Source organism: Pagrus pagrus (assembly GCF_965226575.1).
Source record: "Pagrus pagrus genome assembly, chromosome: 11".
In the NCBI taxonomy this organism is placed as follows: Eukaryota; Metazoa; Chordata; class Actinopteri; order Spariformes; family Sparidae; genus Pagrus; species Pagrus pagrus.
Window position 1 is genome coordinate 11964480 of NC_140195.1, and position 13376 is coordinate 11977855.

The following is a 13376-nucleotide window of genomic DNA, read 5'->3' on the forward strand; positions in this document are numbered from 1 at the left end:
AAGTAAAACCCAATTTCATGGCTGTTAATTATTATGATCTTAAAGACTGATGTAAATTGATTCGTGCTCTGTGGCTCATGTTTAATTGATTTCAATGTTTTATTTTTAACAGAATACACTGAAGCTCTTCAGTGCAACTAAATCACAAAAATGGAACATCACAGACAGCTACAGAGGGAAGGTATTAAAAATAAGATACCTAATTATACACCCTTGCCCAGCAACAGACAGTATCTATTCAGCTGGAGTGCTCTAATTATCAAAAACATCTCTACATTGACAGCTGAAAATTTGATGCATAGCTTAAAGGATACTATAAATATTATTACGTCCCACTGGGCTCTTTTTATTGTCAGCGCAAGCTCTAGAAACACTATTGCATAACTACAAAGTAGTTGGAAAGTCTCAAACGTCTTCCAACAAAAACAATTATTCCACTTGCAAAGCTGCAGCCTCGATAACATTTTGTGCTTGTTTATTGTTTGTCATCTGGCTTTGATTTTCCTACACAATAACATGTGAAAGCAGCGTTGTGTAGGAGCCAACTAAGAAGTCCCAGATCTCAGATAGTCACATAAGCCCAATATACACAGTTTACAGTTGTAGCCAGCATAATAGGACTACTTCACTGTAATAAATGAGTGGTGGGTTTGACCATCAGACGACCCCTATATAATTAAAATTTCAGTTTTGAGACACTAAGTACGTTTTGTGACAAACAAATGAGTCAGTACTGAATCTTCAGGCAGAAATATGTTGATTTTTCAACCACTGTGTTCAAAATTGTCTTTTAATCTCGGGATCAGGATACCAAACCATTTTTATCTTGTGATGCCACATTTGATAGAATAATTGGGAGAAGATGTAGTTAACTCTAATCACTGTTTGAGTGTATTTTCTGTACACTACAGGCCTCGTCTACAGCACTCTCCTTCTGACCTACTCAGACTCTGACAAGGAAAGAAGTTTTCCTTGTAACATACTGTATGTTAAAGCTTGAGACATCACTATGCTTTTTAAAGGCCCAAGTGGATCAACGATCCAGTTTGGTTCTTCAGACCTTATTAGTAGTAAGTAGTAATAGTGGAGTTGAGTCTACTCCAGCTTCTAAAAAGACATTGTTACATGATTTGTGAGTGGGAGGATTTGGTTGCAGATAGTGGCTGGACAAACCATTTAGAAAATGACATGTAAATATCTAGCTGTAAATAAAACTGTATGATATTGTTACTATATTAGTTATTATAAGAGAATACTCGCACTGTCTGTACATTGTATGAGTCTGAAGAGTCTTAGAGTAGCCCCGACACTATTATTCAAGCCCAGTCTCATTGTTATTCATGATTCTTCAGGGAGATATAATTTGGTTTATAAAATTAGTAAAGACAGAAACTGTCCTAATACTGTTCTTGTAATTTATTGTAGTTTCACATCCACATACATAATTTATCACATTACTTTCTCTGTGTTTGAACAAGAGCTCAAAGGAGCAATTTGTAAGATATGGCCAGAACTTCAGTTTAAAACATTCAAATAATCTACCAACACCATCAGCAGAGTGTGAAGAAACAATGTCCAAGACGTCTATGTATCGTGTTGCAGAGGTGTCTACTGAAGTAAGCGTGCTAACCAGCTAGTTCGGGCCTGTCCTGTTTCACAATATGACTTTGTACTGGCAAGAGGGGAGTTTTAGCTTGGAGATATAACTGTTGGCACAATAAATGAACGAAATAAACTCATATATATATAATATATCTTACTTCTATTTTCCTTACTTAACAGAAAAATACTACAATACATTCAGTCCCAGTTTGGTGTTCACTCTTGCGTCAGGCAACCAAATCTGGTTGAGATGGGCCTTGTCGCCTGTGGTGACTCCCCCTTTGATTGGAGGTCCCGGTCCAAACAAACTCTATGGCTCCACAGCTAACAGAGCCATTAGCTTATTAGCTAACAGTAGCTAGCTACAGCCAAGGATAGCGAGCAAAGAGCAGCAGTTGTTTGTCTGGTGATATGCTGCCCCCTCTCTTTTTGGAACTGACTTTGACTTCAAGCCAAATTGTCTGTCGTTGTGTTCAGTGTTTTTCTTGTTTATGTTTTATATCTTAACATATGCTATATTGTAAGTAAAATGTGTTTCGTGACATGCTGCATAAATCCTCACTGTCGACACAATCAGCCACAACAAGGTTACGCTTGTCAAATCTCAATTTCCATAATGTTTAATGGTGATTGGGGTTTTCCATCAACTTAATGCTTGCATGAGTTTTTGCCCTCCAAATGACCCTTACAGGCCCAGAATACACAAACAACTCTCAGATCACTCACTGCGTTACATAAGTGGACTACAGCTGCAACCAATATGGCACTTATGTATGAGATCATTCAGGGTTGCGTTTATGACGATGCAGGTTCTGCTGGCTCGTAGCCGCTGGTCTTAGAGACGTAACACTCCTGTCACTCAGTGAATGTGCAAGAGATAATTCCCACAGACGGTTATTGCTGCCCTATGATGTGTGTGCGTATTTGAGGCAGAGGAATATTTGCTAACATCACACACAGTCCAAGGATTTATTCACCTTGTAAATATGTAGGAGCCCGCTGGCCACCATCACACAGACAGACAGATGCACTGAACCTGTGACAGAATCACATGAACTGTGAACATTATTTCTATCTCATCTTACCCCTGTGATGCTCAATACTTGACAGGGTTTCGTTGGTGCGCTGGACGGGTGGGTGGGCGCTTATCACGTTTCTGCGTGTGTCAGTGTGTGTTGGTGTGTCAGTGTGTAGGTGTGTGTCAGTTTGTCAGCAGTGGCGCCTACAGGACGTGAACACGTGGGGCTACAGTCAGCTCGGGGTGGATGAATTGCAGCAGGCTGCGCTGTTGTAAAATTGCTGGTGTATTTGTCAGCACACCACTGTGCCCATCCAGGAACACTGACTCAGATAAGTGGCTGCTCTCACGCTGTAGAGACTGTATGGGAGGTCAGAGAGACGTAAGAAGTGGCAAGCCAACACAGTGGAATATAAATGTGTGCAGTTAACAGTCCACATTCAGCTCCCAGGCAAGATTTCATGCTTGCTGTGGGAGCTGGGCTCTTACCATTGACTGATCCGTGAGTCACTCCACTGTGATACAGACAGCATCTGTTAGAAGGAATTTAATGCAGCATGGATTTCTGCTGTGTGAATTATGAGTTTTCATAACCTTGATGCACTATTACTGTCTCTTCATAGTGGGCTTTGACGACCGTGATCGAATAAGAGGAGACAGTCGCCCTAAAATATCTGTTGCCCTCATTTGCTCCGAATTGTGTTATATGTGTTTCTATACTTGGGGTCAGGCCAGCTAGGCCACAGTGTTTGCCTTTATAGCAGACTCAATGATGTATCATATACATAAGAGCATCACTTTGTGTTGAAAAGTGGCTGGGAGATAAGGGCTTAGATAATGACACTGACAACCTCAAGACTCCTCCTCCATTAAAAGAGTTCATAACACTGCACTCAGATAATAGGAGGACGACCAACAGAGGTGACTGTGTAATACAGCACAGACCTTCTGAGCTTGTTAAATCAGCCCTTTCTATTAGAGCGACACATTGTTGGAAGTCAGTAGCAAGTAATATAAGAAAGTGCTGCAGCTTCACAGATTTTAAATTTAAGATTAAATCATAGCTAAAATCAACCCAATCATGTGTCCATCAAGCATAAATACAAACACTTAATCTCATTAACTCTGGTTGTTGCTGTTGTTGTTGTTATAGTGTTTTAATGTTTAATGAAATCTTACTGTTATTGGTCTTTTGATTTTACTGCAGTGTTAATTTTCTTAACAGATATGTTAAATCTGTCTCCTGCCCGGGGGTGACAGATGTAACTTAGCTTATAGCTAACTCGTGTAATTAAGTAAACCTACAGTTGGTACAGAAAACAGGTCACAAGTTATGTTTTAATATAAGTCAGGTCTATACTCTTTTGAAATGGTACAGTTCATGGTCTTCTCAAGCCATTTTCAAGGGCAATCTATTTCAAAATAAAAGGCCATTAATTAATAAAGATGTTCATACATACCAGTATATCCCAGCACCAGGGATTTAGAGGGTTACTTTAAAAATGTATTCCGATAGAGTTACTAATTACCTCTTCACAGATGTAGTCAATAATGTAATCCAAGTATCACACTGTTAAAGTAATGAGACTTGATTCCTTTCCATTACTTTTGGATTACTTCAATAACAAACATATGCAAATAAAAGAAATAGCAATAAAATAACTTGTATTTAATCTTAATTAAAAAATCTTAATTTTTTTTTTTAAAATAGTCTTCAACATATGTGATTTTAGGCTATATAATGAGGGGATCCTATGAGGTAAGAGTACATAATTACAGCAGGGGAAAAAATGCACAACAACATATCAAAATAAATTATGTCTCATTTGTTGGTTAACATTTCTTGGTGCAAGTGATTATTTAACACATTTTTAACCAGTTATGTGTTTGAGTGATGGGGGACAGAATTGGTCCCCAGCATCCCCAGTGTAAATGACACCGTTGCATATACAGTAGATGACAAATGACTTTGTTGGAAACATATTGACCAGCAGGTCATATGAGATTTAGTTTTACCCCAGTGAAGCAGTAAGAAAGTGACCTTTAGCTATACATTAGAGCTGTCACCGCCTGTCAGCTGATATGTTTTCAAAATGTTCCGTAAAACAAGGAGCCCTTCCTGTAAATTAATTAAAACATATAGTAGATTGATAGGACAGGACAGTTATGTGAAGTTTTATTCAGCCACTGAAAAAACATCTCTAAAATATTTGCCTTTGCCCCAGAATTCTTCAGTTTTCAGTGAGCGTTAGCAAAGACTTTGTTCCCACATTATCCCACAGTAAGTGGATTGGAGAGGATGGCGTAGTATCAAAAAATCATTTGTAGAAATGAGGGTTCATTTCCTGCTTTGGAACAAATATCGCTCCTTGAATATAAAGCTCATTTACATGCATGAGTCACAATCCTTCTCCTATGCATTGTCAGCGGAGTAGCTCCAGGCCGTACATCACTGTGGCGCTTTAGATTGGGCCTCTAGCTATCTGGTTTCCTGCTCGAATGGAACAGTTCATGCAATAAACTGAATGGGCTGTCCTTTTTAGTTAGAATAATAAGTGATTTTGTCCGTCTGGATTCGTGTTTTTTTTTCACCCTTGTGGTTCTTTTTTTTCTTTCTTTCTTATCTGTTTATTGGCAGCATGATGGAGACAGTAAATCAAAGAAGAACGAAGCAAGAATATTTTGAATATGTTCAACTGTTTGCCTTTAAGAATCAGAACATATTACTTCCATGTTATATCATGCAGAGGGGGGTTGTTTTAATAATTCAAATGCATATGATTTAACAAACCTGGACATATTTATTTGGAAATGTGAATTGAGACACATTTACAATGCTTATGTGTATATTTCCCCCCAAACCTTAACAGTGTCCCTTGTGAACTTGCTACTGGTGCTCCACCTGGTGGTTTGTTGTGTGAATCAACTTATATGGGAACTTAAAGGAGAGGACAATAGCTCAGTTTCCCACATTACTGGCTGTGTTATGCTGCCTCTGTGAAATGCACCACGCAGCAGAAACAATAATGTCTTTTTTAAGCTCAATTACTGTTCTGTAAATTCAAGGGCACACTGAGAAAATCACTTCTAAATGGGCTCTAACTCTGATGTTTTCATTAGCTTTAAGTATTGATGTGCAGACCTCTCCCTCTGAGCCTTTATATTGTACACAAATGGCTGTTTTACAGTCATGCACTGTTAACTTTAATCTCTATAAAGAGACACTGGTACATTTTTATAAAAAAGTCCTCAGAGAACTGGCCACTAAACTAGGATAAAACTGTAGTTTATCAGAGAAAATAACCAAAAATGTGATGGGAATGTTCCCAGAAGTGTTGTGCAGTTTTAAAAGTTTCATTTTGATAAACTCCTACACTTTCAGAATGAATCACAAAATAGCTAATCATTTCTGTGTCTTTCTACGTTGCAGGATGAGGCCTTCAGGTCAGTAGACCCGTGCTGATTGGAGACATGTTCTAAGGACGACATCTCAGCCACCATGAAAGGGTTAGGAGCCAACCGCAGTCGTCACCTGTCTGACTCGTGTGAACCAGCGGGATGCCCCCAGAAGCCTCTATGTCCTTTGACCTCTGACCCTCATGGCTCCTTTCTGTTGAGCCCAACCATAAACCACTATGGCACCCTGGACCCCCATCTCCACCAGTGCCCTCCCACCAGCCCCACCGCCCTGCCCCCGGACTGCCTGCTGCCATTCAGCCAGATGTCCAACAGCAGCACCTTCCCTCGTCTGCACTTCACCCCCCAGACTGAGCAGGTTGACTGCTCACAGGCCTATATGGCTGGTGGTGGTGGTGGAGTAGGGCAGGGCAGCAGGTCAGGTACACTATCCAACTCCTTGTCTATGGGCATGGGCTTGGGCCTGGGCCTCACTGGTGCATCAATGATCACCAGCGGATCAGCCACCATCTCATCTGCAGCAGCGGCCAAGATGAATCGGTTACCCTCCAACCTTTTGGATCAGCTAGAGAGGCACCTGCCCCTGCAGCGTGACGGCTTCAGTACGCTGCAGTTTCACAGAGGACGTATGTCAAAGCAACGCAGTGAGAGCCCAGGACGCATTCGCCACCTGATGCACTCTGTGCAGAAGCTGTTTGCCAAGTCCCAGTCCCTGGAAAACTCTGCACTCAAAGGCAGCTTGAATGGGCGATCTGCTGGAGGAACGACTGGGACCATGGGGGCTGGCGAGGATGGTGGGAGACCATCCCGCAGGAGCAAGAGTAAAGACAGGGCTAAAACTGAGGTGCCAAAGCTGCGACCTAGGCCTAATGCACTAGGCCTTTGGAGCTCAGACGATGCCCTGGACACTGACACCACCAAAGCTGGCACTATTGCTGTAGGTTACCGCAACCCACTGAGCATGATGACTCTTGGCAGAGCGGTGTCAGACAGCCAAGCCAGACATATCCCACAGGGCTACAACACCATTTCTGCACATCCTCTCAAGACCTCGAAAAGCAGCAGTGACCTCAAGTTTCTGGCTTGCCAGGCGACACAGGTAGGATCCAAGGAAGAGGAGGGAAGAACTAACAGAAGTAAGGATGATACGCTGGTGAAGAGGGGCTCCTGGTCCACTCTCACCCTCAGCCAGGCCAGGCAAGTGTTGCAGAAGGGCTCTGCTACAGTCAACAGGACCCTTCTTAAATCAAAGTCATGCCACCAAGACTTGGCACAACAGTTCCTTCAGGTAGGAGGGCCAGTGAGTATTCACCTTCATCATCATTCTTTGTAAGTTTGCATGCATATTTTTATAATTTCTCTAAGGTTTGTTGCTTTATTGATCAGTTTTGAGCACTTAGTTCCTTTCTTACCTGATAATTTAATTACACTGACCCTTATTTTGTTTACCATATATACTTTATCCTGTTTATACACACAGATTTTACAGCACCATTACCACCAGTAAAGTACCATTGCTGCACACAATCAATGAAATAAACACAGTTCCTGAAGAATACACCTGAAATAGTTGCATTGCATGGTTTAAGAGTTTCACAACAGTATGTAATGCATTGTGTTTTCATAATCCAGGTCCCATTAGGGGACTGGGCAGGAACTCTGGGTCGCGGCCGGGCCAGAGGAACTGAGATCCCCTGTCGAAGGATGCGCAGTGGCAGCTATGTGAAAGCGATGGGAGACTTAGAAGACAGCGAGGACTCAGAGGGAAGCCCCAAACCTTCCCCCAAATCTGCTGCCCGTCGCCACAGCTACCTGAAGGCCACACAGCACTCCCTGAGTGAGCAGCAACCACCTCCACCTCCACGCAAGTAAGTCCCACAGCATAGAAAATCCAATTCATCATACTGGAATTATGACCTTGATTATCATGCCCATTGTTTTATCATAACTGTGCTGTGCTCTTTTACTTTACATTCATTGAAATTTAAAAAGGCACTCAAGGGGGATTTATTGTTAAAATTGTGGGAACATTTTCCTCATGTCCCCAAAGGTAGTCAGCAGGTGGCAGCATCTGGTCACAAATAATTGTGCAGCAGCACTTCATCAAAACAGGCTGATAGAATCTATTCATGCAGATGTAGATTAATGAGAGGCGGTATGAAATGACGTACAGTATCATCTTTATTTGGTACAAAAGCAGTAGGAGATGAAATTATTCCATGTGTTTCACCCCTACATCCACACCGACAGGCCTCGTTGCTACGCTCTCATGCGGGAGGATTATCTGTGGTCGCCACTACAGAGTGCATGCTCTATGCAGCATCTGAGGTCAGTGTCATCCTTAGGCAGGCAGTGTGGCCCTCCACCCAACCTCACTTGCCCTACCACCACTACCCACCGCCTATTTTTGCCTAACCCTCCCAGTACTTTTCCTCTCTTCCCTGTTTTCCATCTCTTACCTCACAGGTCCCCTGAGTGGTGTGTTAGTACTTTACTCTTACCTGCTTCCTCTAAGCCCTGATTTCATTACATGCAAATCTTTCATGTTAATCACACCACCACACCCTGCGGCTGCGTGTGCACACACATTTTCACTAACACCAGTTGCCCTAAAGACAAGTCAGAACAGAGGAACGTTTGCAGAAATGTCATGGATCAATTAGCAGGTCAATTTATGACATCATGTAAGAGTTAATCTGCAAAAACAGATTTTAAAACATTCGTGAAATAAATTAAACCAACACCAGTTTGCATTGATATTCCCTTTAAACATGATTTCAGGAAGATTTTAAAAATCTGAATCAGCCAACAGAACCACAGTTTGATTTATTTCCTTAGAGGGCACAAAAAAAGATTGATCAAAAAACTGAGATATCTGTTTTTGCAAAAGATCCTTTTTATTAATGAATTACTGTTTCCTCTGTGCTGCTATTTTAAACCCTAGCACATATCACGATTCACACATCTCAATAATATTTCATTTTAAAAATGCTCAGGGGAACTTTTAGAAGTGTTATTTAAAGTTTCTCCTGGATAGCATCAATTAAACGCAGCCCTCACTTGCTCCGGTCTCTGACTTCCAGGAGGCTGATTATAACATTCACTTCCACAGCTCCCTGCCGTCCCTGAAAGAGCTGTCGACTAATCGGAGCCTTGATAACTTAGACTGCCTGGTGAGCCCGTTGGAGGCCCCTCCACGCCACAGGAACAATGATTTCAGCCAATGCTCTGGCACACTGGGCAGAGGCTCGGGCGCTCAGGTATGTCAATTATCTTATCAAATGTGTTGCTATTAGTGCAGCTTGTCATGTTATTATTATATGGTTGGCACTTCCTCGTGTGTCTGTTGAATTCAGATGTAAATTTGAGCCATGACAGCAATATTTAATGTATTTTTCCTGGATATAATTATTCATACCTTATAAAACAAAGGAGCTAGTAAGATCCTTTTGGATCGACTCCAGTGACCCTAAAAAGATGAGTAAGTGCGATCAATGCAATGAAAGTTTGAAGCTACCGTGAGAGAATATTTAAGTGTACATAATGTCTGCTGACACTGCTGAGATGGCGTATGAATCAGCCAGCCGGGAACAAGCTGCTGGAATAGGAAAGATGCTTCAGTGTGTTTGCAGAATGTCAAACTGGGACATATGCCTCCATATAAACCTGTGGGAACCCTGTTATATATCTTCATCAGCAGGATTGGACTGGGATAAAAAAAAGCACACACTACACTAATACAAACATCCTTTATAAAGGCGCATTGGTATCAGTCTCTCGACCTGACTGAGAGATTCAAAGCAGTCAATCAGACTCAAACAAAACATTTTGAAAGAGTTGATCTTCAGGGATTATTATCCCTGTTTATGTACCACCCACGACACGTTTATATTTGCTGCTAAAATGCCAAACATACAAATACTACTGCTGGTTGTTTCTACTTCTTTTTATGTTGCTTGATCAAACCTTTCAGGTGGTGCAGAGTGTCACTGCTTTATTCCCATCATGCATTGACAACACAAGTCCACGCAGCAAAGGAATACTGAAGCGCAGCTATTTTTAATAAATCATACAATGCTGCGAAAATATCTTTATACTGTCAAGAACAAAACAGTCAACTTTGTAATAGCTTTTATATGTGTTGAATTTTTTACTCCAGTTTACACGGAGAAGTAAAAACCCATTACAGCGAGTGGCCAAAAATACCGAAGTACTTTTATTCAAGCAGAAGTAGAATTTTGAGGACCTTGAATATGTTTAGTATTTCCTTTTTATGTTTCTCCTGCTTCTTCACCACCACAGTTCACAGGGAAAGATTTAACTTCACACTCCACTCTACTGGGTATAGTTGCTTTTTAGAAAAAGATTCTACCTAAATATAAAGCATACAAAATACAATGAATTGTCAAAGATTGAGCCAGTGTATCCTAAACCTTTTAAACTTTTGACTCCAAACAATAAAGCACAGTCACATAAGTTGTTAGCACTTCCAACAAAGAGACATTTCCCTTCTAAACTTCAAAGACTATTTTGTTTAGTAACTGATTGAAGCCCAAAGATGTCAAATAATACAACAATTATATAGTCGCGAATTGTATTTAAAAATGACCATAAATCTGTTTAGTGGAAATTTGTTTTTTGTTCTTTCCTCTCTTGTTTAACTCCTCACAAACCCCCATCGTGTGATCCTTTGTAGCAGCCGAATCGCATGGGCTGAGATTAACTGCCTTCATGCAAAACATCAACTCAAGCAGCTACAACAGTAACATAAAAATGTTGTCTGTAACAATTTGTCAGACGTAATGTAGGTGATAACTTCAAACAACATTAATTTTGTCATAACAATGTGATATATTGTAAACTTGTATCATGGGATACAGTAAACATGTATGTAACACTGTGGTCCTACACCCCTCACTGAAGTTACATAGTACAGAAACAAGTGATGGGGGACAAAGTGGTCGAGACAGAGACACCATTCACCCTATTACAAGTCACTGTACCATCAAAATGATGTTCAAGCTGTTATTTTAAAGTAAAAATGTACATAATATTGCCTTAAGTACATTTTGCTGCTAGTACTCATGTGTAATTGAATTGTTATACATTGTTGTATTGGCTTTTGCTTCGGAGTACTTTTCACACCTTTGGGTATAGACCTAGGAAATGCATGATTCACAGTTTGCCCTTTGCCCTCTGCCCTCAGCGTGTGAGTCTGCACACGTTCTTTCAGGTATGCGGGCAGGGCTTTGGGCACTCAGTACCGTACTGTGAGGGGGAATCGCAGGCAGTGGAGGCTCTGGATCTTCCTGCGCCCACGTGCTTCCGGTCGCGCAGCCACAGCTACCTGCGGGCCATCCAGGCGGGCTGCTCCCAGGATGAAGATACAGCCTCTGTGGACTCAGACTCACCACCACCCACCACGACAGGCTACAACTACAGCTCCAACACCCGTAAGTACTAGTGGGGATGAGGTAGGAGATAGCTGGAGATAGTCTTTGATTTAAAAGAAATACTTGCCATTAAATATTATCCACACATCTATTTACTTTGCTTTATAAAAGCAAAATAAACATTTTGCACAAAGATGAGAATTGTCCCTGAAATACAGTAGGACAATTGATTGAAATCCATCAACTATACAAACCGCATGAGATGTAGAAAATGTCGGAAAATAGTTTGGCGCATGATTGAGATTATAAGAATTGTCACATTTCAGTCTACACAAGGGCTGTTGTGGCTTTATCAGTGAAAGTCCTTAATGAAAATTATCAAGGACGCAGAGCCAGGCAACAACAGCACTCTGCTGGATCGGTGAGTAAAGGAATGTAAGAGAATAGCAAGATGTTGTCCATGTTATCATAGCTCTTGTGAAAAGTAGAACTTAAAAACTTTAATCCATTCAGCCCATCGGTTGTTTTTCACTGTAAATTGAACTCCTAAAAGTTTGATAGAATTTCAAACCATCCGTCCTTTTCAAATGACAGCTGTTTGGTTTTCAAGGTTCAGTCTGTAATAATGTCTCCATTGAGCATTTCTATGTTGTAAATTACATAAAATGCTGGTAAAGAATTGTATGAGCTGTTACACAAATACTTCAGCATGAAATGAAAATGAATCATATTTCTAAGAATGTGAGAGACTAAAGTCCATACACACTCAAATGTGCCACCTCAAGTTATCATGAGAGATGCGTTTTCTTGTGTGAGGTGAAGTGCAAATTATTTGGACTTGGAAATATCATTGTGGGTGGAGTGAATGTATGAGGTACATTAAGCCGTTTTGTATGACAAACAAATATACGTTAGATATTCTTCTTCAGCTAAATATACTAAATATGGCCTGAAGATGGTGGATGTATCTTAAAAGAAAGAAAAAAAGAAAGAGGCATTTTGTAAATTAAAAAATTAAAGCAAAGATGTAAGTTTTTGCAAAATAGAAGTTCAAAACTCCAAAACTCTACAGTGCTAAGAGCCCAAATACGCCTGCTGTTGAATCTTTTGGTGCACATAAATGTGTTATGTTTATCATCATAAGGTCTTAGTTACAAGCTGAATGATCATACAACACAATGATATGGGCACAAGTATTCTTTCTGGGGTACCTATATGATAAATTGTAATTCCATACCAGTTATATCAGTTTTATGTATTATTGCTACTTACATCCAAATGCATTAAAAGTTCCTATATCAGAAGCCTGAATGGGACTTACAGTATGCCTTTCACAATGCACATTTGCTGTTATCATGATGTCTTGTTCTAAACATTATTTACAGCTCACCCTATGTGATATCTACTGTTTACAGTAGGCTACACTAACCTTGCAAAGGATCCTTGCAAAGATTTTTTTATTTAAATTAATGATAACATAAACCATACGGAGGATGTACTTGCATATTTATGTTTATGGTAGGCACTCGTAAACTCAGGGTGCCCCTTGGGCAGATGAAACATTATAAATTGCCCTCAATGGTGGCCTTCTAAGGTGCCCTTCCAGTAGCAAAAGGGTGATAAAGTGCACAAGGATGCTCTAGCAATGGAGAAAAACCTCTAAGTGCCTCCAAATGGTTAAATAATTAACAGGCCCTTTGCTGTTCGTCATAAATATAAGTGGTAATAGATAATGTAATAGATAATAAAAACAAGCTAAAACGAAAGCTAGCTGTCTGTCTGTGAGACACGACTTGACTTGAGATGTGAAGATGAAAATGCTGAGCTGACCTGACTTAGTGACACAGTAATATTGAAAAATGCTGGTCTCAACATACAGTATTGTGTATTTTAAAGCACTGCTGACACCAGAATAAAGACACTTCTAAATTCAAATAAGAGCACCC

The 13376-nt window shown here is 40.5% G+C and overlaps 1 protein-coding gene across 3 annotated transcripts in view; it reads left to right on the forward strand.

Moving 5' to 3' along the window:
• Nucleotides 1-13376, forward strand: part of dlgap4a (discs, large homolog-associated protein 4a) — an 82514-nt gene that overhangs the window by 53091 nt on the left and 16047 nt on the right. Inside the window, exons 2-6 of one of the 3 annotated variants that reach the window (XM_084366647.1) lie at nt 6051-7325; nt 7670-7905; nt 8288-8365; nt 9150-9297; nt 11244-11490. In XM_084366647.1, coding sequence (XP_084222773.1) covers nt 6120-7325; nt 7670-7905; nt 8288-8365; nt 9150-9297; nt 11244-11490 — 1915 coding nt within the window. In that variant the 5' untranslated portion in view covers nt 6051-6119. Of the gene's footprint in view, nt 1-6050; nt 7338-7669; nt 7906-8287; nt 8366-9149; nt 9298-11243; nt 11491-13376 lie in introns of all 3 variants that reach the window. The other 2 variants (XM_084366648.1, XM_084366649.1) reach the window with 2 other exon arrangements.